The sequence below is a fragment of the Dreissena polymorpha genome, chromosome 1, assembly GCF_020536995.1.
Source record: "Dreissena polymorpha isolate Duluth1 chromosome 1, UMN_Dpol_1.0, whole genome shotgun sequence".
NCBI classification, from domain to species: Eukaryota; Metazoa; Mollusca; class Bivalvia; order Myida; family Dreissenidae; genus Dreissena; species Dreissena polymorpha.
Genome location: NC_068355.1, coordinates 175,206,805 through 175,234,503, shown reverse-complemented (window position 1 = coordinate 175,234,503; position 27,699 = coordinate 175,206,805). Strand labels below are relative to the sequence as shown.

Sequence of the window (27,699 nt, the reverse complement as noted above, 5' to 3'; positions counted from 1 at the left end):
TATATTGAGCAACAGAACTTCAAGAAACTGCTTGTATGCGTCGAAATTGGGCACTCGGGGATAATTTTAGTCAATAGCCTAGGAACAATTTTATGATGAAGACCGCGCAATTCGGTACTTTATATCGGTATTCTAGTAGATAAATTAATGAAAATATAAAAACCTAAGGCTACCTAATTTTCAAATTCTTCACAGGGTCAGACGAGCGATAATATGCTGTGCCAACATCAGGTTCGTACAGGTCCGCCATTTTGCCTCCAATGTAAACATCGGTAAAAACTCTACACCATACCACTACGGTTACACTCCACATAGTGTTAACATGCAGTTTTAGGAAGGCGGGATATAATAGAGCAATATCGGAACCAGTTATATGTCTGCCCTAAGGTTGACAATATATACTTTAATTATTGAAGAACTTTTTAAAATACGGTATGATATTATTGATTGTTTTCGCATGCAGACGGTTAATTTTACTCCGAATGAGATACATATGCATACAAATGATATTTTATATATAATCAAAATCAAATCTGTTTCATTTTGTATATATAATTACCATATTTTCGATCGATATACATTTCTTAAAACTTTCGGAAGTTTTGGTCTTGTTAAAAAAGGGCGTTAATTGAATTTTTTGACGCTATTGAGACAGCTTATGATATACCGGTAGTTAAATTTTTATGGACTCTAGTTCAGCCAGGTAAAAAGGACACGAATATTTTGGAGTGTCTGTGTTTTGGATGCAATATTGCTTTGACATGCTAAAACCTTTGTTGTCGTTTTTTTTCAGAATGGAATGTAGGAAAGACACGTTCTATGCAGTGAGCAGTACGTAATACAATACGTGTCCTTTAAGATGCACAATACAAATTGATCATCATCCCCTAGACCACCCATCCCCCTTTTCGCGTGATTGTAACGACATAGAATGTGCTGCACGTGCAAAAAGATATATGCGCATATCATACATTTCTTGTTAGCAAACTTGACCACTACCGATTCAATCAGCAAAAAAAAGAGTTAAAAAGAGTTAAGTATCTGTTCGTATTTGATTCAAAACAATTTTTGTACAATAAGACATTTGAAGGCTGGTCGATCATTAAACTATATTTATATTTATTTAACACATGACGTACCACGCGTGAAACACATGTACAATACACATATCAATGTAGAGCAAATGTAGAGCAAACGACAATTTGCTCTTTTAGTCGATCTTCAAAAATATGTTTAAATATTTATTTTCTATTTTTGTGACATGTTGAACGGAAGAGAAACGACATGAAAAAACATATTAAGCACAAAGGAACTTGATAAGGCAAGTATTGGAAATTGGAAAACAGCATCTTTTAACTAGTTTTTAATGGGTTCTCAGTAAGATATTTGCGTCTAGCACTCCACAGAGCAATCACCACAATCAAATTAAGCAACCAGGAACTGATATTTATTTAATGCCTTTTCAATTGTTATTAACTGTATTGAAGTTTTAAACGGGAATTGTTTGTCTGTGAGTTTTATTTTGTTATCCTATATGCGGTGAACTCATATTGTCAAGACATATGGACCCGGTGACATAGTAGTTTTTTTTCTCTCTCTCTCTCTCTCTCTTATGGATAATCCAAATGTGTAAGGGTACCCAAACGTTTTGTTTAAATAAACAATACTTGTGACCCTGGGTTTTTCTGGCATTTTAAAACCCATTTTCACATGACGCAACGGCCACAAAATTTTGGATCATGTCTCAGTTTTGATCAGTTTTCAGGCATTTCGTCTGCTTGTCGACAGCACACTTATTAGTGAATCCAAAATCTCTAAGAAGACTCTTGCCATACCAAACGTTTTTATCTACAGACAGGGTTTAAAAATTCATTAGATGAACCTGTTCTACTGAATTTTACATGTCTACGATCTCATCTAAAGATAAGAAGTCCTATCTCTCAATGCTATCCTTTTGTCATTGTAAATTTGTTCCAGTGCAAGTCCTGTAATTAAAATCGAGAGGACTTTGTTACAATTTTTATAATAGGATAGGAATTTTAAAATCTTTTTCAAACATTCTTTATCTTGATATGATTTCGCCTTGAAAACGTGATCGAACAACTCAATCAGGAAAAGCTCAGTAGTCCAGTTTAGGCACTATTGACTAGACTTGGTCGGAAATGTGGAAACAAGAATATCAGTGAAACTGACGGATGCTCCCCGATGATGCGCTTTGTCAATCTATGTGTTAATTGTAAAACCAGCTAAAAATATATTATTAGCCTCGGTGACCTTGACCTTGACCCCAGTGACCTCAAACCTCATCAAAAGGTAGAGGTCCATGCAAGGCACCTACATGCCAAGTATATAAGAGATCGGTAAATATTGAAGGCGCTATGAGAAACTTTAACAAAAGTGTGACGGAAAATGTATTATTAGCCTCGGTGACCTTGACCCCAGTGACCTCAAACCTCATCAAAAGGTAGAGGTCCATGGAAGGTATCTACATGCCAAATATGTAAGAGATCGGTAGAATATTGAAGGCGCCATGAGAAACTGTAACAAAAGCGTGACGGAAGGAAGGAAGGAAGGAAGTAAGAAAGTTCAAACTGGCAACTAAATACTCCACCGAAAATATTTCGGGGAGCATAAAAACCGTGTTCAACAAAGAGAATACAGGGTGTTGTGTGAACAAGTTGCCTTTATTACAAATATCCCACTCATATGTGCTTCGATTTGACATATCATTTAACGTATATGTATAGTTACTGCTAATAATAATTGATAATTGATGTTTGGTAACTAAGTACATTTTAAACTTTGAAATATACGCATCTGTGATCAGCAAGAAAGTTATTAGCGTTTATTTCGTATCGCTCTATATCACTTCTTTTCTCGCTCTAATTTGTTTTAGCGTGATCACAAAATTACAACGCCGGCTAACCGGTGTTAGTTGAAATTATTTATTAGACCTTAACATGGCCAGCCACCTTCTATTGATACGTTTTGGTGCTTGCAAGCGATAATGTCAAATGTTTTATAACTACGGTCAAAATCATACAGGACATGTGTATTTTAAGTTACATTCAGAGTATTAAATCAAAAGAAATCACGAGGACAGGAGGTAGTTAAATAAAAGAATATAAACATGGTATGGTTTATACTTAACTCAGTAAACCTTGTTCATATATAAACATGGTAAACACCAACATATAGGCTTAATCGTTACAAAAAGCAACATTAGAACCACAGTAAACGTCACGAGTATATAAACTATACCTGTCGCACAGCATGATAAATAAAAAGTCAGCATAAATAATTGAAATATATCAGAAAAAGGGCTTATATTATTTTTGAAGAAAGCCTAAATTAGCTGTTGTCCTATGCATATTTGCCTTCGTTTGCCTTGCGTATAATGGATTATTAACAACTAAAAACAAAAGCGTAGCAGGTCAATATTTTTTATATAAAAAAATCCGGGAACGAAAACGATATACATTTATTCTACTGTAAAAGTCATGTCCAAAACAACAACAAAACAACAACAACGAAAAACGTTCGTCCATCTGATTAAAATTGTAATTGCAAATAAAACATAATAGATTTTTCAATACAATCATGTGCTATTGTTTTAATGTTGTGACGCACAAGTTGTTTTGGTCCAATCAACATGCAATATAATTTAATTAGTCATGTTTATTGTGCCTTTACTTTAAAGGGATCTTTTCACGTTTGGTAAATTGACAAAATTGAAAAAAAGTTGTTTCAGATTCGCAAATTTTCGTTTTAGTTATGATATTTGTGAGAAAACAGTATTTCTGAACATTAACCATGGTCTAATATAGTCATTATATACATCTTTTGACGATTTAAAAACCTAAAAATTATAAAGCGTTGCAACAAGAAACGATTGAATAATTTGGAGAGTTCTGTTGTTGTCGTTTAATGTTGTGAAACTACGAAGATTGCTTACATAATGTATAAAATACGTCACTTATGTATGCTTGGCAGGATGGCCGAGCGGGCTAATGCGTTGTTACTCCAGGACTCCGGGGGTCACTGGTTCGAGCCCTGCTGCGGACTACTTTTTTCCTTTTTTAAATTTTATTATTGATTTTTTACTGGAGCTTTTAAGATCTAATGTTTACATTTATCAATATAAAGTATTAAATGACAAACTTCAAATTTAATGACAAACTTAAAAACATGCCAAAATCTATGAAAAGGTCCCTTTTAAACGCTTGACACATTACTGCAAATAGTTCAAATGAAAGCACAATCTTATGGAAGTAAGGAATGTCAGCGTTCTAGTCATCTGCAATCATGGACGAAGGCGACGCGATGGACAGCCGTTCTGACCGGAAGTCATCGTCCTCCAGGTCCATCGTGTTGTCCATCTGGACCGGAGACGGATTAACGTCCACCCTCGACGACACCCCGAGTCTACAAATACATGTCGAAATATTGTTTTATTCTGTTGTGTTGTTAAGTGCGTTGCGTTGTTTTTATTGATTCTGGGTCTTTAGCGTATGTGCATTCGTGCGGTTGTGTGTTTGTTTGCGCGTGTGTCTCTGTGTGATTTTGAGGTGTGTAATAGCATGTTTATGTTCAAGGTTTGGTGTGGATTGAACGGGCACCGCTTCTCGTATGAACTTATTGTGGCTTCAATAATCAAAATCACGATTATACATTTTTGACTAGGCGTTTAAAACAGAAAAATACTCAAACCGGTGTTTCGGAAAGTTATATAACTCGATTAAATATCGAAATGTTCTCATACATACTGATAGCATCGGTAAATTATAACTGAAATTATAAAGCACACCATTAAAGTCAGATAAACGCACCCTTTATTAACTGTTTTCCCAGACAATTTCTTCTCATTCTTGCCCTGCTTGGCCGAGGTTATGTACTCGGATGGGGTGTACGGCTGGCTTTGGCGGGGGCTCTCGCCCATCTTCCTGGGGTTCAGATATTCCCAGTCCTCGGGATTGGCCTTCGCAACGGCCTTCACTGGGGCCTGGCGCACCGATGGCGTGGCTGTTTAACGTTTTCAATTATAGTTTTTCATGTTCCACTTAATCTTTGATAACTACATGTAGACTATGAGTTGTGTCATGCGAAAAGTGGTTTTGCCATTTCCGACGACCAGCGTTGCAAGAAACCAGCTTGCGAAATCGCACAGTCTGTGCATGAGCTACGCTGGAAGCATGAATTCATGAAAAGTGTTACGGTCTTATATCATGGTAGCTCCTGACTTGACTTCGCGGATGCACATGCTGGGCTCGAGTTACGCTTGTCGTTTATGATGAAAAGACTCATTTTTGCATGACACGGGTCATATATTAATATTTACCTAAAACTTTTTAATGTGAGCTATTAATTGCTGTCAAATGTTCATATATATTAATTGATGATGAAGATAACTAGAAGTTTCAAGATCAAGCGTTTATCACAAAAGAGCAAACGTTGGTTTTGACTATTTGTGTGCATTCTGTTCTATAAGTGAATACTAATTTCATCTGTTGAAAAATTAAAGAAACTAAATAAAATGGCAGTTTAAGTCTCAAAGCTGGTAAGAATACGTATTCGCAAAACCCCCAAAAGATGCTTATATAATATAACCAAAAAATTGGACCTATCTAAAAATAGGAGACTCTATTTTGAATGCGATTTTTCGAAGAACTGAGAAAAATCATATAATTTACGACTAGTTTATATATTAAATTCAATATCACAAAGCAAACAAATTTGAGTGTTATTTGTTTACTTATTATTTTGTTTTTATAGTTTGAAGTTCATTATAATCAAAAGTAATTTGTACCGGTTCCATCCATCCATGACGGCTCCACTTTCTTCTTGTTTTTGGTTTTGTTTTCTTTCACTTTAACATCAGAGGCCTGTAACGTAAGTTGCATGCGTTATTATTCTGAGAAAATTACTATATCCATCAACAGTACAATAAAAACACATCTCCATTTACGTACTATGCATCAGTACTCGCCAACATCATCGTCAACACTATTATCATAAGAAGCACAAGAAACAGCAGCCTCGGCCTTTTCAGAACCATCACCTCATCGATTTACACGTCCACCGATGTTTATAACGATAGTTCGTCATTATTATTACCAGGACCATCATCATCGTCATAATCCCCCCACCATCATCGTCATTGCCAACACGCGCAATCAAAAGTAAGAATAAGCATACCCATCAAAAACAGATACAATATCAACGTTACAAAAAGTGATTAGTTTCATCATCGTCATCATCATAATCATCAGCATCATCATCATCATCATCGCCAACATCGTCGTCGTCGTTGTCATCGTCGTTGTCACCGTCGTTGTCATCATCATCATCATTATCGTCGTCGTCTTCGTCGTCATCATCATCATCATCATCATCATCATCATCCTCCTCATCATCCTCATCATCCTCCTCATCCTCCTCATCATCATCATCATCGTCATCGTCATCGTCATCACCATCATCATCATCATCATCATCATCATCATCATCATCATCATCATCATCATCATCATCATCATCATCATCATCATCATCAATAACAGCAGCTGTAGTAGTAGCAGCTTAACCGCCTGTTGACAGCGGAAGCACGTACGGAGACTCTGCCGCTCATGATGCTGTTGGCGCGCACGGACATGTCGTCTGCCTCTATGGTCTCCACAGGAACGGGGGAGTGTCTCAGGATCTCGTTCGAGTGGATGTGGCGGTACACGGCTGAAAACAATTTCATAAAGGATAAGTTTTTAGATTTTTCAAAACATATGTTTAACATATTTTACGAAATTAACACAACACATTTTCAATACGATATTTTAACAATGTCTTGTATTCTCTAAGTTTAAAAATTACAAAGGCTGACATTTGTCCTGTTCAATTAAAAGACAATAACATATATTTTCACTTTGGAATCGGAATTAAAATATACAAACGCATTGCACATTCATTTGAAGAGGTTAAAGTTTGCCTTATACAATTCTAATAAAATGAATAAATACATGTAGTAAAATATATTCTATGAAGCAATTCATTAGCCATCACTGTAAGGAACCAGCTTACATCGTTAAACTAAAACTTACGTTGTTTTTGGCCGCCAAATTTCTTGTTCTTTTTCTCTATTTTGCTTTCCGGTTTAGGCTGTCGCCGGAACCTAAACGACAACTTTGTAGTTTGTTCATCGCGTAATATATGGGACGTGTTCTGAGAAAGCTGGGCATAATGCATGTGCGTAAAGTTTCGTCCCAGATTAGCCTGTGCAGTCCGCACAGGCTAAGTAGGGACGACACTTTCCGCTTTATTGGATTTTTGGAAAGAAGAGACTTCATTCAAACGAAAAATGTCATAAAAGCGGAAAGTGTCGTCCCAGATTAGCCTGTGCGGACTGCACAGGCTAATCTGGGACGATACTCTACGCGCATGCATTAAGCCCAGTTTTCTCAGAACACGACTCATATTTATGTTTCTTCAGCAGTTGTAAAATCTTTATTTTCGTAGGTTTGTTTAGTACAGAAAACACGAATTTCCACGCAATAAATAAAAAAACAAATCAAAACCAAATACCCATTGAGTATGATTTACATGGGTATAAGCTTTTATAAGCTAAAATGAACATACGAGGGTTCTACATGTATTTACATGATTTTTCTTTAAAAAAAAAAACAACAACAATACAACGAATACATGTTATGTATCTCCTCTAGTACTAGACGCAACCTTTATGATGCTTTATCTCCTCTATAAATTTCGTTTTATGAATCGTAGTGACAACTTTTGCTCCGTATTAAAGTAGTAACATTATCAACATTTGCGAAACTTAAAAAAATATGGTTAAAATGTGTGCGAAAAATGCCCACAGCCACACTATTCATACATGGCTTTAATCGCATTCACGTTGATGAGTGGTTCCCCCTTGAAGCAGCATGTCACGCAAGTTATGCATAGCACGAGGAACACGCAAACGGACATGATCATTGCGCATGCGCTCACCCACCAGATGTTTCGGAAGTCTTCTGAAATACGAGAGAGCAACATCCGTTCACCCGATGCTTTATATGAAACTGTAAACAGTGACCATAGCTTTGACTGGTGTAAATGTTAACTGTTTTGTTGTTTGTATTTTCCTATACTGTATAAATTACATTTGCCTAAAATAAAAGACTATCGGAGATAAACATTAATTTCTCCCCTAATCAAGTTTTTTAAAGTTCATTTTTACATTATTTACTACAAGAAAAACTAAAATAAACCTTCACAAATGCTTTCATGACTTTTTATGTCCATTTTTGTTCTTTATAAAACCGTTCTACTGATCCAGAACTCTTATTTAACAATCCCAATCTGCAGTTAATCAAAGTGGCGAATACCAAGAGCTTAATTACAAGTAATTGCTTGCGTTGCTCACCAATGAACAGTCTATCTCTGTCTTCTACTACGACGGGGGTTACTGAGGCGTCAACGAACGTTATCACAATATTTGCCGTCACTTTCGATTCATCGGGATCCGTTGCTATAACTTGAATGGTTTTAGTACCATCTGTATCGAAAGATTAAAACATTTTAAAACAACTCCCATGGCAGTAAAGCAACCGAGTTTCACTGTTTCTTGAACATCTATTATTGTAAGCGATTGTAAAAAAATCAACACGAAAACATTACGGCTAAGACGAATAAAAAACATTCCTCTCACGTTGTCGGATGGCAAATACATGTATATATGAGTCATGCTCTGAGAAAACTGGGCATAATGCATGTGCGAAAAGTGTCGTCCAAGATTAGCCTGTGCAGACCGCGCAGGCTAATCAAGGACAATACTTTCCGATTGTATGACATTATTCGTTTACATGAAGTCTCTTCTTAGCAAAAATCCAATTTAGGCGGAAAGTGTCGTCCCTGATTAGCCTGTGCGGACTGCACAGGCTAATCTGGGACGGCACTTTACGCACATGCATTATGCCCAGTTTTCTCAGAACACGACTCATATAATCAAGGTTGTAACCAGCACTCACAGGAAACCGTCTCGTTGAGTAGTTTGTTGGCGTGAATGGAGCCGTCCGTATGTATGACAAAGAGATCGCCACTTGGTTGAAGTGACGTCTGATCCAACTCGAGCTTCTGCGTGATGTTATTCCCCCGATCAGCGTCTGAAACTCTCACCTTGAATATAGTGCCGGAAACACATAAAGCTCGCATAGCGTAATAGTTTTTGCATCTTGAAAGGTATCCAAAGAGTTCGTTATGGAAATATAAACTTTAATATACGTAAGAAAATATCGTATATTCTCCAAAAATCAACTGCTTTGTGCTTACAAATACGAGTCCAATATTAAAATATTGCCGACGACCTAACGTTTCATTGCCAATGATGTAGAGACAAGAGCAAATACCGCCATAAGTTTGATTCGGTTTTTTAGTTTAATTCCTATTTTGGCATGTTTAATATAATTTAGCCAAAAACGTGCAACGTTCCAGAAATAAGTCGTTGGTCATTCTTTGGGTATAGCAATTTCCGCCTCTTTGACCTACGCTCCTGCAATCCCTTGTTTGTAAGCGTTGACTCATCTTGAAAGGACCTAATCACGGTTTTGTGAATTAACAAAATTGACAAAAACGTTTCAGATTTGCGAATTTTCGCTTTAGCTATGTTTTTTGCGAGGAAACAATACCACTGAATATTTCCATGCTTTAAATATACATCAAATGCATATTTTGACGATTTAAAAACATGAAAATTATAAAGCGTCACAACGCGAAACGATTGAATAATTTGGAGAGTTCTGTTGTTATCGTGATAGTTTATGACATTATCTTCATTGCTTATAAAAAGTATAAAAACACCATGTTTTAGAACATCTGAAATGGCTGAGTGGTTTAAGTGCTATTCTTTTACTCCAAAAGTCAGCGGTTCGAGCCCAGAAACGGATAAAAAATGTTCTGTCTTTAATTTTATTCTTGTTTTATACTGGAGCTTTTAATTCCGATGTTGTCATTTATAAATTTAAAGCATTTAATCAAACATTTCAAAACAGCCAAGAGACATATACCACTGTCTGAAGCGTTTACTCACCGTCGAGAGTATGTATTAAAGCTTATACACACTGTGAGGTTTTTGAAGCCAAGAGACTTCTATACATGTAAAGTCAGCGTTAACTCACCGTTAAGATTTGTGTCTGTAAGCTTCTTTCTTCATGTTACGATTGTTTCTGTAAGCGTTTAATCACCGTTAAGATTTTGTTTGTAAGCTTCCTCTGTTAGTTAGGATTTGTGTGGAGCGTTTTCTCCTAGTTAAGATATGTCTTTTAGCGTTTTCACCTAGTTAAATGTTTGTCTTTGAGTGTTTCTTCCTAGTTAACATTGCGTCTTTGAGCGTTTTCTCCTAGTTAAGATGGTATCTTTAAGCGTTTTCTCCTAGTTAAGATATGTCTTTGAGCGTTTTCTCCTAGTTAAATGTTTGTCTTTGAGTGTTTTCTTCTAGTTAACATTGTGGCTTTGAGCGTTTTCTCTTACTTAAAATTAAGGTTTTTAGCGTTTTATCTTAGTTAAGATGTTTTAAGCGTTTTCTCCTTGTTAAGATTGTCTCTCTTAGCGTTTCCTCCTAGTTAAGATTGTGTCTTTTAGCGTTTTCTCCTAGTTAAGATTGTGTCTTTGAGCGTTTTCTCCTAGTAAAGATTTTTTCTATTAGCCTTTTCTCCTAGTTTGGATTATATTTTTTAGCGTTTTCACCTAGTTAAGATTTTTTTCTCTTAGTTTAAATTAAGGCTTTGAGCGTTTTCTCCTAGTTAAGATTGTGTCCTTGAGCGATTTCTCCAAGTGAAGATTGTGGCTTTGAGCGTTTTCTCCAAGTTAAGATTTTGTCTTTTAGCGTTCTCTTCTAGTTAAGATTTTTTCTATGAGCGTTTCCCAGCTAAGATTTTGCATTTGAGCATTTTCTCCTAGTTAACCTAGTTAAGATTTTATCTGTGAGCGTTTTCTCCTTGTTAAGATTATGCCTTTGAGCGTTTTCTCCTAGTTAAGATTGTGTCTTTTAGCGTTTCCTACTAGTTAAGATTGTGGCTTTGAGCGTTTTCACCTAGTTAAGATTTTTTGTATGAGCGTTTTCTACTAGTTAAGATTATGTCTTTGAGCCTTTTCTCCTAATTAAGATTGTGTCTGAAAGCATTACATCAACGTTAAGATTGTTTCTCTGAGTTTACTCCTAGCTAAATTGTGTCTGTAAGTGCTTTCTTCTTTAAGCTTTTACTCACCGTAAAGATTGTGAAGCCAAACCCTTATTTGTAAGGCTTTATTCATAATTAAAGATAGTGTCTATAAGCGTTTCCTAACCATAATGATTCTGTCTTTTAGCGTTTACAGATGGTTAGAAGTGTGTCTGTAAACGTTACTTAACCTTAAATAAGTTAATATTGTGTCTGTGAAAGTTTGCTAACAGTTACGGTTATGTCTTTATAAACATAATTGAAGATATTGCCTTTCATCTTATGATCACATAAATGATGTTGTTTGTCTAAAACGGTCTCATCGTAAGCATGATTTCTGCAAATGAGTATTTGTCTGTAGGCGTTTACTCACCGTAAGGATTGTGAAGCCAAGAGGTGTGTCCGAGCGAACGGTAACAGCATAGGAGGGCTTGTCAAAAGTAGTTGGGTTGTCATTGATGTAGTCAACGGTGATATACAGTGTGGCTGTGGCTGTAATACAGGATAGATAGTTGGGTTGTCATTGATGTAGTCAACGGTGATATACAGTGTGGCTGTGGCTTTAATACAGGATATATTTCATTGAACAACTCGACCCCGAAATTTTGCCCTAAACAAAACTTCTAGCATATTAACGACAAAACTACGAAAAGGCACATCGAAATCATTATACATGTACATTATGTGACGTAATAGCCTAAATCTAGTTAACATTTAAGGGTCATTCATTTACAAAATGGTACAGCCTTATTACAAGTTGTTAATTAATTTTCCCAACCGTTTCCCCTATGTATTGTCAATTTGATAGACCAAAATGGCATTTATGTGTGAGTGAACCTTCCTTAATTAGCTGGACTTTTCCTTATATTACATACTAGCGTCTAGTGTTAAATGGGTATATAAACTGTCAGTTTTTGCATTATGTCGTTGCACGATTTCTTGTTGTATTGGGCGAGGCACTGTTTATGGGCTCGCTTGTATTTGTGGATTAACTATTGGATTTGGGTCTGGACTTTACAATAAAATGGAACCTTTATCTATGTGTCAGCGTCATTGTTCAGATCGAATAACGTTACAATTATAACGAGTTAATAATTTGGTAATAACCGTAGTGTTTTTTTAACAGCAGACAGCTGGTGATTCATACTGAGAGAGTACTCTACCATTGTTGTCCACATTATCCTTAACCACCAAACTGCAGACCAGTAATGACGGGAGGTCAGCGGTGGTGTCATCCAGGTCATACGCCTTTAACAGACTGACAACTGACGCGTCCGACGCTATCGAGAAGTAGTCGGCGTACTGACCGCAGTCAAGGGAATATGTTAACGTGTCTCCATTGTCCGGATCAAAAGCCACGATCCCTGGATTGCTATGAAATTGCTGAGAAGAAACAATCGTACAGATGTGTTTCTATTAAAAAAAAATTATTCACTAGATTTTGTCTGTTTCGTAAAGTGTGTCTATAACTACAATGACTCGCTCTGCCATGACAAATGAAATGATCCGGGCTCTGGGAAAAAAGCGGCCTAATTCATGTGCGTAGAATATCGTACCTGAGTAGACTTTGCTGTCCGACAAGTACATATGGAACGACAATTTCTGCTTTTAATATGTGTTTTTTTTTCGTTTAAAGGATATCCCTTTGTAGCGAAAATCCGTTTGAGCGGAAATTGTCATCCCTGATTAGCATGTGCGAACTGGAATCTTAATCTGGAAAGACACTTACAGCCCATACATTAAACCCCCTTTTCCCAGAACGAGGATAAAATGGATCACGAAACTACACTAGTAGCAAAAACTGATGTTTTGTTAAAATGTCAAAGCACGTCTGTAAAACGATATTTGCAATACCGTCAATACGGACAAGCGAATAAACCGCGAAACACAAAACAAAGCAAGATTCATTTGGAACGTGTGTGCAGTTGAAATTAACAAAACATGTTGTCCTCAGTTAAAAAAATATACAGTTGCAGATCTTCGCTTGAAAGCCAGTAGCTGTTATATGTACATATGCAAGAACGTCAAATCTCATCGTGATGGTTTCCTTTTATCATGTCATATAATATAACGTAAATGAACCAGAATTACCCCCGCGGTATCCGACTCATCTCCGCGACTCATATAATATGGCTGCAGAAACTCCGGCGCCTCGTTTACATCTATGATATTCAGCGTTAACGTATCGAGAGTGTGCTGTTTGGTGTCGTGTACAGCTATTTCCATCGTAAATGCTGTAGCTGATACCGCTTCAAGGTCGATGTTGTTGCTGCTATGGGTTCGCAATTCGCCATCTAACATGTGACGCAAATTGTTATTATATTTGCATGTGTAGAGGAACACAACTCCATTTTGCCAGAACATGTATCATAGTGTCTATTTGCATGTGCGTAGCGTTGATCTTGCTTATATTACATTAACAGCGATACTATTTTGATACAAATATAGATAAAATACACCTTTATTTTGGAAAATGCCAACCAAAAAGAATACCGTATGGAACAAAAACAATGAACAAGTGCTACAAAAACTAAGACGCAAACGAAAAACTCCCCACTTGTATCTTTAAAAGATGATATTAAAATATGCACATTATCAAATAAACGAAAGCCTTTAAATCTTGTTTCAATCTTACTGATGGTCAGCTCAAAGAGCTGATATCCCGCCGGCGGCATGACCGACATGTAGAACGTCAGGGGGTCGTCGTCGGCGTCGGTAGCCGACAGCTGCAAGAGGGATGTGCCAAGAGCGGAGTTCTCAGCGACATTTATAGTTTTGCTAACAGCTGTGAAGTTGAACGTCGGCGCGTTGTTCCGATCTGAAAGAAAACGATTGACCTAATATACAGTTTCAATGTTTTGATGTGGAACAAAATATTTTTAATTTGGATTGTATGCACATTTATATTATTACTTAGAAGTAACGAGAAGTCAATACATATATATTTATCCAATATTTCTCTTTGTACAATCACTACGCAACCCTAACATTGACATGGGAACAAAAAAGGAGCATAGAAGTGGTAAATATAAAAATACATGAAAACAAAACAACAGCAACAACAACAACAAAACAAACACTTTTGTATTTGATTTTTTTCATTTTGGTCACAATTTTCGTGGAATAAATGTATTATTTTTTATCATCTACAATCATAGCCTGTACTAAATATTCAAACATTGTTAACAACGATGCTTAAACATATGAGTTTATAGAATTTATTTTCCCTAGGGGTAGTTTAAATTAGAAGAAAATTCAAATTATGGGTCATCATACAGAAAAAATCACGAAACAATTTCCGCATGGAAAGCCACCCTAAAAATTTGTAATAAGACCGTATATGGTATGAAGTTTATGAAAATAATACCTTACATGGGTTTTGGAATATTGCCCATTACAGTTGTACTACCGTAAGTGCTTGTAATAATGGGGATAATTGTTACCAACAAAAATATAATCTTAAATCATCTACTGTCGTTTCAAGAAATACCGGTAAATTATTTGTAAAAGATATCAACGAAAAGAAGGCTTATCCCCAAATAAACGAATAATGTTTATTGTATTATTTATTTATGTGATCATTTCGTGGCGCCAGCTTGCTTAGAGCTTGATATAGACATCACATGGTTGAGTGAATGCGCGTGTTGTTGTTGTTTTTGTTTTTTATCGAGTGCACCGGGATTGTCTCCCATATGGCCATCGCCCCCAGAAAGACGTGTTAGTTGGTTACGGGGGATAGTGCAAGATACAGGAGACACCCCGTTCCAGAGGTGACCCTGGGTCTTTTAGTGCCCGGTGTATAGCACCTAGTACACTGCACATCGGTTTAACGTCTCATGCGAAAGACGAGTAAGTAGGTTAGGTGCAGTGGGGGATCGAACCAGCGATCTCTGGATTGTGAAGCCAGTGTGTTACCACTAGACCACGGATCCGCTACATGCGCGTGTGTGACCGAGTCCGGATTATAAGTTTTTTATTGTCCAATAAAAAAAAACTGTCCACAAATGATCACCTTCATTACACCACGTTATATTATGGCTTCTCAAGACGTTAAACGTCTCCCTATCGCAAAGGCTAACGTCACGATTTAAGGTCGCAGGTTAATTTGGCAATATAACAGCTTTTGAACAGGTATGTCGGGTATGACAGGTATGTATGAAAATAATGCGTAAGTCGAAACGTTGATAAAAAGGGAATCAAAATATGTGTTTTTGTTGGATTTATCATACTGTAAGGTATGTATGAGCAAGTTCATGGACTAGAATGGGAATGTGCAATAGTTTGACAGGAACAACGACCGCTTACTGCTGACATGGATGACAAGCTTTCTACTGGTGATCGTTTGACGTACGTCTGTTGCGGGGATCGATAACGTATACGTCTGTATTGGCGTAAACAGCAGGTTTGCCGTCACGCGCACTTCTCCGGCTGAAAAGGTTCCAGCAAGGTTTAATTGGTAGTTTTCGAAAAACATATATTATATATACATGTATATTATTCTTTGAAAATAATTATTAATGGAACTTAAATTTGTAAGATAAGATAACATGTTTACAAAATATAATACATTTTTTTGAAAGAAGTAATCTTACACCATAAGGGAAAATAACCATAGAAACAAGCTTGTTGTTTCCCCTTTTACACACTTATTTATTACTGTACCTAGGCCAGGATCAAATATATTAAAACAAAATTGTTTCAACAACTTTATGTGGAATGGGCCTATACAATTTAAGCATACTTATCAAATCTTATGAAGAGGGAGAATATTATTCACTTTTACTCATTTGAAAAAAAAGTACGATGCTTACATGGATAAAGAAATGAGTAACATGCACAGGAACATGTTTTTTCCAATCTGTATATTCACTGTTCAATGTTAATAAAAGATAGAGGAATTGTTTACAATGTTAAAAATCTGTTTTGGAAGGATGTGCGTATATATTATGGAATTTAATATTATGGATATATAATATTAATAATACTATGGAAGTCAAAATTAGTAAACCTGATGATATACTTGACATACCACTTTTTATAACAATAACTTTTTTTTATATTCAATATAATACATACAATGTATACATGTATATGATCATACAACATAGTGATTGTACAAAGCAATAAAGTTCAGACATGTTTTACAATATATGCTAATATATATTTTTTCTAAAGAGAAAAGAAAAGAACAACAGAAGAATAGTTATGAAAAATAATGAGTTGTATAAAGTCGGAAGAAAGCATACTGGACTTGTGTGTTTTTTTGTATATTCACAATGATCTTATAAGATTGAAATAAAATATACACAAATATTTTAGAAAGATAAACTAACATTAGAGTGGAATGTATATAAGTGGACAAACATTATGAGAATTTAATCCGATTCCATTTTTGTTCAAAGATTTGTAATGTGTCATTACCGAGGGCTATTTCTTTCTCAATCTGGATTTTTAGTTTAAGACTATGGACAAAACAATTAAAATTTGGTACTTGTTTTTTGTACTTCATGTTAAGGATAAAATATTTCATCAATATAAGAATAAAAATCACAATATTATTACAGTCTATTGATTTAAATGAATAAATTCCGAAACTTACATTTAAGAAAGATAGTTTAACGTTTAGTTGCTGTTGTTCAAGAAAAGATACTAATTGATTCCAAATAGGCTGGATGTGTTTGCACTCCCAAAAAAGATGTTCTATAGTTTCGATGTTTTCACCGCAGAAGTCACACAGATTTGAGTTAGATGTTTTGCATTTAAAGAGATATGTATTTGTAGCTATAATTCTATGGATGTATTTATATTGAAAATTTCTCAGTGTGCTTTCAATAGTTGCTTTATATGGCATGGTAAATATGTGTTTCCAATTAAGTTCATGTTCTCCGAAAAGGACTTGCCATTTATTTTGGGTTTTGAAGTTTTCTGTAGGGTTTTTAATTTGTAGTGTGTAAAATATTTTATTTGGTTTGTTTTTTCGTCCAAGTATTTTTTCTACGAATGTTGTTTGAGTACATGGTGTATTATTTGTATTGATTTCAGATTTAATATGTATGGGTATGCTTTTGATTAGTGTATAGTACTTCAGAAAATTATTTGAAGGTATTCCGTATATGTAGCATATATCATCAAAAGAGTAGAAATCCTTAATTCTGTAGTCATATAATTGGTCGACATATTTAATGCTTCGTTCAAACCAATCTTTATAGAAAAACGTCTTATTGTTTAAAGTTATGTCTTTATTGTTCCATAAAATAATTTTACTGCTGGTTTGGGTTTCTAGGTTATGAGTGACATCACTCCATGCTAATAGAACATCAGACAGAAATATGATTTCGTTTGCAATTTCATGTAAGATAGTATTGCTGATGTTGCATTCAAAGAGTAAGGAGTCACCATATTTTTTTAGGATTTTCTGGTAGAAGAATTTCCATTTACTTGTATTGGTATTATCTAGGTTTCTTTTAACCCAGCTGCATTTGATTGCATTCAAGAATGAGTCAATGTTCGTTAATTGGATACCTCCATTTTCTACAGATTGAATTAACTAAGTTCGTTTTATTTTATCAGGCTTACCGTCCTATATGAAATTAAATATTGCTGATTTTATATCGTTAATAACATCATTTGGTGCATTTGGGAGAACTGTTAATACATAAATTAATTTAGAAAGTGCAAACGTTTTTCAATACTGTGTTTTTTCCGATTAGTGTAAGTTTACGGTGATGCCATGATTTTAAGCAGTTTTTAAAATTCTGTAATTTAGGTAGTATGTTTTTAAGAACAGTATCCTTTTCATTATTTGTGAAAGTAATTCCTAACGTTGTGGCTTCATCGGATGTCCAATTAAATTTCATTTCTTTTTTATATAGGACATTACTTTGTTTTAATTTACCTACTCGTAGCACAGTACACTTACTTTTGTTTAGTTTAAGACCCGATGTCGTTCCGTAAAGGGTTAGTGACTCTATTAGGTTATGGAAAGAATCGTAATTGTTGTTTAAAAAATAAGTTGCATCGTCAGCAAATAGGGACTGTTTGATATCTTCATCAGGTTCTAGTGATATGCCTTTTATGTGTGTATTTGATTGGATGTGATGTGATAGATACTCGATGCAAATAATAAATAGCGATGATGAGAGTGGACATCCTTGTCGAACCCCTCGTTCGATGTTAAAACTGTTTGAGAAGAGGCTATTGTTAATGATTATACTGTTAATATCGGTATAGAATAGTTTGACCCATTGAATGAGACTTTCACCAAAGTTTATATTTTCTAAGCAAGAGAACATAAATGAATGATCAAGCGAATCGAATGCCTTTTTAAAGTCTGCAAAGAATATTAGACCAGGATTGTTTGAATTGTTGAAATAGTTTATGCATTCTTGGATAAGACGAACGTTTTCACCAATGTAACGTCCTTTTATGAAACCAGATTGAGATTTTGAAATGATTGATGGTAATATTCTGTTTGCTATACTTTTAGTTGCAATTTTATAATCATTGTTTAGTAAACTAATCGGGCGCCAGTTTGATAAGGATTCTAAGTTTTTTCCAGGTTTTGGAATAAGTGATATTATACCTTGTTTTTGTAGCGTAGTTAAGTTTTCGTTGTTAAATGAATAGTTATAACAATAACTTACCGGTAAATATTGGTTCTAATTGTATTCATGAAAAAAGTTTGTATGAACGTTGTATACGATATATGAGAGAAATATAATGTACCTCTGGAAAATTCAAGTCTAAGAAAAAAAAAGGAGCTTGTACAGGTACAACTATCATTTTTTTAGTTTACGAAGGTCTATAAAGATAGAAGAATTCGTTAAAAACTTCGGTTTTGTATCTTCATAACAACCAATCATTGAGCTTATATTTCTTGTTACCCTTTTTTGTTTGTTTTTTTACCCATAAGCAATGTAGAAGGCTAGTATGTGAAACTCTTATTTCAGAAGCAATGTAGAAGACTAGTATGTGAAACTCTTATTTCAAATACTGAAAAAAACTAAACGTGAAACTAAATGGAATGGAATATTGGGTAATATAGACTGGAAGTACCGGTATATGCACTGTTTTGTGTTTTTTTAAATACCAAGATATACTTATTTACAATGGTTGAATACTATAATGTTAGGAACTTAATCTCTGCGGTATACAATGAAAGTTATTGATGATAATAAATGCACATCTTGTTATACATATGAGGAAAATTAAACTCTTCTTTTCTGTGATTGTGAGCATATTCAAACAATTGTTCAACTTGTTACAAATGTATTGAATATAGATGCCAATATGCTTACACTCTCTGACACTCTCAGCACATGAATATTGGATTTTTTATAGAAAAAGGAACCCCATCAATATATTGCTCCTTGAAATTAAAAGATATATTTTTAGCTCTTAAAACACACAATCAATGCCGAATTTTCCATGAACTAAGGGAAGTCTAATATATCATGGGAAATCCTTTAACAAAATACTCATGAAAGTAATAATCAAAAGTCAGTTGTTAGAATATGTAAAAAGATAAGTCGATCAACGCCCGTTGTCGCCCGGCGATCGCCCGAAATCTGATTTATTTTACGTGTATCGGCAAAATTAAGGTATTTCCCAGGGACAGGGCGATCGGCGGGCGATAACCGTGTCATGATCGTCCGATGTTTTTCCGATCTCAACTCGATTCCTTGTCGGGCCCGACGTCGGGTAAAATTTTAAGTTGGACTTGAAATTAATCCGGACCGTGCGATCATCGACCGGGCGCCAGTCCGATGATCGGATAAAATATGTCGTACGCTGATCGGACGGTGATCGATCTATTTGTGACTGATGTATTAAATTGTGTCACTCATTGGACGGTGGACGTCTCCGACGTGTCTAGTCTTCCCGATGCCTGGAGATCGGACACATCGGCCGCCGACCGGATTATTTTTGACTGAGGCATCAAACAGGTCAAACGTGATAATGTAATCTTGGGCATTTCCTACCGCGTTTAATCGGTAAATCAGAGAGTCAGCCAGCCAATCAACAATGAGCGAGTGCGGGGGCAGCGTAATATTGATAGTATAATTATAGTTATTGTTTTTAAAATTGAATACATCCATGTATATTTTATGTTTATGTACCTGTTAATTAATACATATGTTCATGGTTTGTTAGAAGAGACACATTCTGCACATATATTTAGATTGACACATTAGGCTGGTTACATAGGGGAGCGGGACGTGGATGGACAGAGAAAGCGTCTATTTATGTAGTCATCTACGGAATACGATTGTTTCTTAACTTAATGAAACACGGATGAATGTGTGAATTTAGAATTGATGTTTATTTTGATACTATTCATAAAGAAATTGATATTAAATTTGATTTATACGGCTAAATTGACAATATTAGAATGGGACCGACTTGACATATTCGCCACGTATTAAACTGCTTTAACTTAAGTTATACGATTCACGTCATCGCGGAATATTGCGCGTGTCTTTGTTAATCGAACGACTATGCGAGATCACACAATCTTATGTGTATTTTAAAAACAAACAAAATAGTATAATGTAAACCATTCCGCTATAATGAGATTCAAAAGCGTTTTTAAATGGTAACTCGCATATTAAGCACTTTTCACCCATTTGCGCACTGGTATTTGAAAACAAATAACTTACAATCGAAAACTGCAAACGGACAGTCGGTTTTGTCACAAACTGGTTTAACGCTACCGAACGTTATCTTGTCATCGTCAGCGTCCTTAGTTGATATTGTAAACACGGTGGCGCCGGAAATCACTTCTCTGGCGTCAATCTCAATAGCATCTGTAGATGAAACCCAGTTAAGAAGTTGTAATGGGTTGCTTCGATATATTTTACTGCAAAAAGTGTTGCAACGTACAAAGCCAACAGCGTCTACACGGTCACGAAGTCATTCACAAAAAAAATCCTTTCAGATCTGGAAGAGTTATAGTCGATGTTAATATTGTCTTGTAAAGGACAATATATATATAAATATGGTTTAAAAGGCAAAATACAAAATTAAAAGTAACACATACTTAAGTAAAGACCTTTAAATATATACCTGTAATAGGAATAATAGTTGAATCTATCGTTTTATTACTATATACCCTGAACCAGCAAAATTGCACAAGCCGTTCGAGAGAAAAAGCATGAAAGGCTGTTTTCGTAAAATTTAGTTACCACTTCGTTTTAGTGTGCTTGTTTACAAACAAAATAATTTCCGTAAGGGGCATAGCATGCTCTGCGCTCAAAATATAATTTAATGACAATTAAACGTTGAGGCAAATTAGTGTGATACACGTTGCTGAAATGTAAATTGAAAAAATCGAGTTCGTTACTTACTGGCCAGGTTTCTGAAGATGGGTTTCCTGTTTTCTTGGATGTTCACATAGTACATACCACTGACTTCGTGTTCATACGTGTCGTAACAGAGGACCTTTAAGTCGTACTTTTGGTTTGCGGTGTAATCGAGTCGAGGGTCTTCTATCAGGTATATACCGGCCTCTTCATGAAAAATCACTGCATTTATATGCCGGGCTCAAATAAGTAATCTGAATTTAATAATGCTAAATAACGTAGGAATTACGATTTACTATTTTAATAGAACCGCAGCCTTTTAATTATTTTTAGAATTAAAATTGTATAAACAATTATCGTAGTCTTTAACTTATAAACTTAATAGAAGTTTCTAGATGTTCTACCTTTTAAAGAGGGTTGGCGAAATTAGGCACTTACATGCTGCGCTTTGTTGCAAAATTAAGACCTTTAATATCGGTGATTAACTTTGTCGTAACATTAAGTCGAACATATTCTAAAAGATGCGAGAAAATGCATATTGATGCATATTGAAACTCATTAAGTTAATTTGAGTTTTTGTGCAAATCGTCTCACTACTTTGTATGCACTCTACCGGTAGAATGACTCATCTTTCTTTGTTAAAATATAAATAACAACTATGGCCGTTGTTATTTTAATTGCACCAGATAAAAGAAAGCAATCTACATTGCTCCATTCGCACTGAATGTCAATTACGGTAAATTATATGTATAATTAACCAGTAGACTTGGACATCTAGTCGCGTATGTCAGAAGTTTGTATGAGAGTAAGAATTGAAGTCAATTAGGAGTTTAAGTCACGTGCTTTTGTTTACAAATACACGTTTAAATAGAGGATTGGCAATATTAAACATAGATTGACACGTGTCTACTGGTCCATTATGGTAACGTGTTTTACTAGAGTCCCCGGGCTCGGTGGAAATCATCTTGACCCGGAAGGGCTTGCTGGTGAGCCATTCACCCTTGCACCACATGGCCTGGTTGGTGGGGTCTGACATGGTGACAGTGTACAGCAACTGCTCATCCTCGACATCCTCGTGCAGCGTCGTGAAGGCCGGAAGGTTCGTGATGGACGGCTTCTACAAGTTCCGAGATACTGTTATTGCGAATAGCTGCCTGCATAGTTTAAATTTAAAAATGTACTGTCATTGTTACAAGTATGGCATTTAGGGTTGTGTCCTGTTAAGAAGTTTAAAGCGGATAGGGGTTATGTATTCTCAGCTAAGTCTAACTAAGGGACGATTGAACTTTACCGGTACGCAACACTTAACATCAAACAGCGTACCCTAACCCTAACCCTTAACACCTAACACATAACAACTAACGCAAAACCTTATAATCCTTTTTACCCTATATATTTCCATAGTATCGGGGGCTACCGCCCCCAAACCCCCGCTTTGTCGATATAGTGGTAAACAACTGCGTACCGGTAAAGTTCAATCTAGCCTCTAACTAAAATTATTGTAATGGGCACGGCCAGAACTATTATACAAGAGTGTCCGTGGAGCGTACTTACACTGTCGTACACGGTGACAGTGAGGGTAGCGGTGGTGGATACCCCACAGTGTTCCTCCTCCACCCGGAACGACACCATGTAATTAACGTCCACGTCCAGACTCACTTTCGTCGTCACTATCTCTAGAGATAGATAAAAGCGGAAAGTTTATCACTGCATAGCTTGTATGGACTACATAGGGTAAGCTGGGACGACACTATACTCGCATTTTATTTTATTAGAACTTGTAGAGAACGCTTAAAACATTTACATGCCGATTTTAAGTATAATATATGGTGGAAACGCACTTAATAAAACATAATTTTCTGTAAACGCGATAGTAAAGTTGTGTTGGAATATCCAACATTGTTTATATTTTAATACCGTTAAAACCATATTTAAAATTGAATATATCCTAGAATCATATACACTTTCTGTAAAAAGTATGTAACCCGAAACATTATTGTCTTGTTGATCATGCTGTTGAAACGATGAAACAACCAACAGAGACAGATCAATCATTTATTATAGTCGGAACACTTATAATTTTTTTTAATCGAAACCAGTGTGTTTGATTAGTCCATATTACTTGTTGTGGCGTCATATTCGAACACGTCTTCCCAGCCTGGTGACATGGTGACGTAAAGCTCGTCTTTGTCATCGGGATCGAGGTCATTGACCGTTAGGGTAATCAGATTGATGCCGCCAGTCTGTACCTCGGTGTCGGGCAAGCGCAGTTTTGCCGGTAAGTTCTTAAAGTATGGCGCTGTCGCTATAATGTATTCATCAAAATTGTGTCAAGTACAATCATTAACCCATTTATGCCTAGTGGACTCTCCCATCCTTCTAAATTGGATCAATTTATTTCCAACATTAGGGATGTCTAGTACATTTATTTCTATCTTTAAGCAAACAGCGAAGACCCTGATGAGACGCCGCATGATGCTGCGTCACATCAGGGTCAACGTTGTTTGCCAAGGCATTTTTTCTTGACGCTAGGCATTAATGGAATAACCTCTTAGCTAGGAATATAAAAAACACTTCTTTTTTCGGAATATAACAAATGACTAAATTAACACTGCCATTTCTTGATTATTTCTCATTAAAAAGATGTGTTTACCGAGTCGGGTTGTTCACTTGTTAAAGCAATGCAACAAATCAGAGGAAAGCGGGTTCGATCCCCGGAACGGATAAACATCTTGTGCGGGGATTAAAGAAAAAATAAACCCAATCGCTCCCGCCCCACACTATTATAACAAAAAGGGCAGTTGCCAGCTTCTACTAGCATATGTTTGTGCTTTTTGTATTTCTAAGACCGGCGAACCCCAAAAAAAGTGTGAGCAGATTTACCGACCGCCGAGAAAGTAGGAAATAATTATTTTAAAAAACATCACTACAGTGTTCGCACCGGTAGACCATTGATGTTAAAGATGACTTAAGACCACGCCATTAAACAATAGAGTGTACTGCAATCATCTTTAATTTTAATATGTTATTTAGCGTTAGCAAAAACAAAACCAGCGTAGCAAAAAACTACACCAACAACATAAAATGCGCCAAATTACCATTTCTATAAAAGTTATTGATATACATTGATATACCGGTGGTAAAGCATTGCGTTCTTACGATTATGATTTCATACAACTTACTATGACTATTAATATACACCAGTGCTCTCATATGTGTCTCCCGGGTATATAACATTACATATGCTTTTGTGTATAAACTTTTGTAGACATGTGAACATGTTACAATGAATGAAGACGCAGCTCTGAAGTATACATAGTTTAACAAGAGTAAAAAATAATTTCAAAGTTCTCGGTAAACGTGAACACGTTGGTGTAACTTAAACAAAGTGGAATAAACAGGCATATTAAAAGAAAAGAAACAATAAATGTGTCTGAGACAATTATGCATCAACAATACATGTTTACAAACAGACTCATCCCTTTTTTATTCTTCTGTGGACAAAGGGTCATAGGCCCAAAAGTCCTTTCTCCTTTCTCTACGATTATCCACCCATTCAGTTTATTCAACTTTATACAAAAGAAGATCCATAATTTTGTCAAACATTGTCGCAGCCCAAATTCCTTTCCTTACGATCATCTACACAATTAGGTTATCCAACTGCACACGTGTGAGTGAGATCGACTCCTTAATCAACGAGCATTTGAAAAGACATGCCGTTAGCGACCACCGGGGTATATATTACACAGAGGAAAAACAAGGCAATGGCCAAAAATTCTTTCGAAAATCGTCGCAGCAATAGTTCCGTTCTTTACGATCATGTAAACATTCAGGTCATTCAACGATGAAAGCTTGAGCGCGATCTAATAAGCAGATGAAGAGGAGTTCAAAACACGTGGATCGGGACGTTCGTACGGACTTATGGACAGACGCGTCCAATGCTAAATGCCTACCACTCCATGCTCTAATAGATACTTGTTGAATTTTTTTAAGGGCATAGTTTAAGCAACTTGAGATGCTCACCCTTTAAGACGTTTGTTGATATCTAGCTCCGAATCCTCCTGTATTCATGTAAACTAACAGACCTGATGACCCGCAAAGTAAATAATCTTTCATCGATGTTAATTTCATGTATAATTTTCGAATATTTCGAGGCTATTATTCATCAGATTCAGCATCGCTAAACCTATCACCGAAGTTTGGTTTGACGGCAGAAATTTAAATTTATCCCCTTAACCACTTAGACGCGTATTTTAACGCATGTGTAGTCCCTTAGAAAGTTGTATTTAATTAAAGACCGTTCTTACTAGATCCAAGTTTTAAAGGTTTCAGTTCCTACTCTTAGATAATGATGAGCAATAAACAGCATAAAACCTGAACAGACTGCGATTTACTCGCAGGCTGTTATGGTTTTATGCTGTTTGCAAAAGCCATTTTCACTTTGCTTCTTTTGGGGGAAAGGGTTCATATACTCACATCCCGTTGCATGCACTTTTATCTGGAATTGCTGTCCACTGTTTACGCTTTCGTTATACCAGTTGTGTGTGGTCTTGATATTTGACGACGGGAAGCTCGTAGCAGAGATCCAGTTAAGATTATAACCCGCGTCCGAAATACCGTCTACTGTACTGCCGGTCCTGCGATATATATATTTTGATATTAACCCATTTATGCCTAGTGGACTCTCCCGTCCTTCTAAATTGGATCAATTTTTTTCCAAAATTGGGGATGTCTAGTATATTTATTTCTATATTTAGAATATTTCTTACAGAAATTCCTTTAAGTAAACAGCGCAGACCCAGATGAGACGCCGCATCATCTGGGTCTTCGCTGTTTGCCAATGCCTTTTTTATAGACGCTATGCATAAATGGGTTAATATTGTATTTCCTTAGTGATCATATATAGTGTAATTTTCACTTGTAGCTTTCACTTTACACTGTAACGTCGCCGAAAGGTACTTTAGCAAGCACGTGAATATACATACTGGCATGCAAGCGTTGCACTACCGCTGGTATGGTACGTCTTACGTTTATTTCAATGCTTTACGCCCTACTACATATATTTCATAAATACATTTACTACTGGGTTGGGTACGAAATCCGGATAGGGCCAAGTTGAGTGTCGCGTGTCGACCTTCGAGGTCGACACACGACATTTTCGCGTCATTCTCTCGACGCTCAATACGACGCGCGACAATCATGCGACAATCAATATTTGAGTGTCGCATATCGTGCTGGGTTTAAGAAAAAAAAATCGCAGAAAATCTTGACCGTCGACTGAATTGTCGCGCGTCGTATTGAGCGTCGAGAGAGTGTCGCGAGAATGTCGTGTGTCGACCTTCGAGCGCGATACTCGATATTCTCGCGACATTCTCTCGACGCACGACAAATCAGTCGACAGTCAATATGATATATCGCGAGAATGTCGCCTGTCGACCTAAAAATCACACGACATTCTCTCGACGCACGACATTCTCTCGACGCTCAATACGATATATCGAGCCAATATCGCACAATTGTCGCTTGTCGACCTATAAACCCCTAGGTCGACACACGAAATTCTCTCGACGCTCTCTCGACGCGCGACAAATCAGTCGACAGTCAATATTTGAGTGTCGCATATCGCGCTGGGTTTTAGAAGAAAAAAAATATCGCAGAAAATCCTGACAGTCGACTGATTGTCGCGCGTCGTATTGAGCGTCGAGAGAATGTCGCGAGAATGTCGTGTGTCGACCTTCGAGCGCAACACTCGACATTCTCGCGACATTCTCTCGACGCGCGACAAATCAGTCGACAGTCAATATGATATATCATGAAAATGTCGCTAAAATCACTAGGTCGACACACGACATTCTCTCGACGCTCATTACGACGCGCGACAAATCAGTCGACAGTCAAGATTGACTGTCGACTGATTTGTCGCGCGTCGAGAGAGCGTCGAGAGAATGTCGCTTAAATGTCGTGTGTCGACCGGTGTGGGAGTAATTTTTTCATCTGCAAGCAAGGTGTTATAGTAATTTTTTCAGCTTAAGTAAAAATAGCGGCATCTAGTAGCAGCAATAACAGCAGCAGCAACAGTAGCAGCAGCAGCAGTAGCAGCAGCAGCAGTAGCAGCAGCAGCAGCAACAGTAGCAGCAACGCAGCAGCAGTAGAAGCAGCTGCAGCAGTAGTAGCAGTAGTAGCAGCAGTAGCAG

The 27,699-nt window shown here is 36.4% G+C and overlaps 2 protein-coding genes across 3 annotated transcripts in view; both read right to left on the bottom strand.

Annotated features, from left to right (window-relative positions):
• The window catches only part of LOC127862546 (tectonic-like complex member MKS1), a 34,294-nt gene extending 33,996 nt beyond the window's left edge, over window positions 1–298 (bottom strand). Inside the window, exon 1 of one of the 2 annotated variants that reach the window (XR_008040674.1) lies at window positions 174–260. Coding sequence is in view for 1 of the 2 variants with exons in the window: in XM_052401715.1 (XP_052257675.1) it covers window positions 174–250 (77 nt within the window). In the remaining variant the exon portion in view is untranslated. Of the gene's footprint in view, window positions 1–173 lie in introns of both variants that reach the window. The other variant, XM_052401715.1, reaches the window with a different exon arrangement.
• Window positions 299–4,247: 3,949 nt separating this feature from the next.
• The window catches only part of LOC127864572 (protocadherin Fat 4-like), a 28,884-nt gene continuing 5,432 nt past the window's right edge, over window positions 4,248–27,699 (bottom strand). Inside the window, exons 3-21 of the mRNA XM_052404308.1 lie at window positions 25,982–26,142; window positions 23,628–23,810; window positions 23,060–23,181; window positions 22,442–22,622; window positions 21,551–21,712; window positions 20,864–21,010; window positions 15,510–15,632; window positions 13,840–14,022; window positions 13,296–13,498; window positions 12,368–12,587; window positions 11,578–11,696; window positions 9,018–9,165; window positions 8,414–8,545; window positions 7,883–8,021; window positions 7,092–7,162; window positions 6,611–6,729; window positions 5,807–5,882; window positions 4,830–5,022; window positions 4,248–4,425 (exon numbers count right to left, since the gene is read on the bottom strand). Coding sequence (XP_052260268.1) covers window positions 4,290–4,425; window positions 4,830–5,022; window positions 5,807–5,882; window positions 6,611–6,729; window positions 7,092–7,162; window positions 7,883–8,021; window positions 8,414–8,545; window positions 9,018–9,165; window positions 11,578–11,696; window positions 12,368–12,587; window positions 13,296–13,498; window positions 13,840–14,022; window positions 15,510–15,632; window positions 20,864–21,010; window positions 21,551–21,712; window positions 22,442–22,622; window positions 23,060–23,181; window positions 23,628–23,810; window positions 25,982–26,142 — 2,818 coding nt within the window. The 3' untranslated portion in view covers window positions 4,248–4,289. The remainder of the gene's footprint in view (window positions 4,426–4,829; window positions 5,023–5,806; window positions 5,883–6,610; window positions 6,730–7,091; window positions 7,163–7,882; window positions 8,022–8,413; window positions 8,546–9,017; window positions 9,166–11,577; window positions 11,697–12,367; window positions 12,588–13,295; window positions 13,499–13,839; window positions 14,023–15,509; window positions 15,633–20,863; window positions 21,011–21,550; window positions 21,713–22,441; window positions 22,623–23,059; window positions 23,182–23,627; window positions 23,811–25,981; window positions 26,143–27,699) is intronic.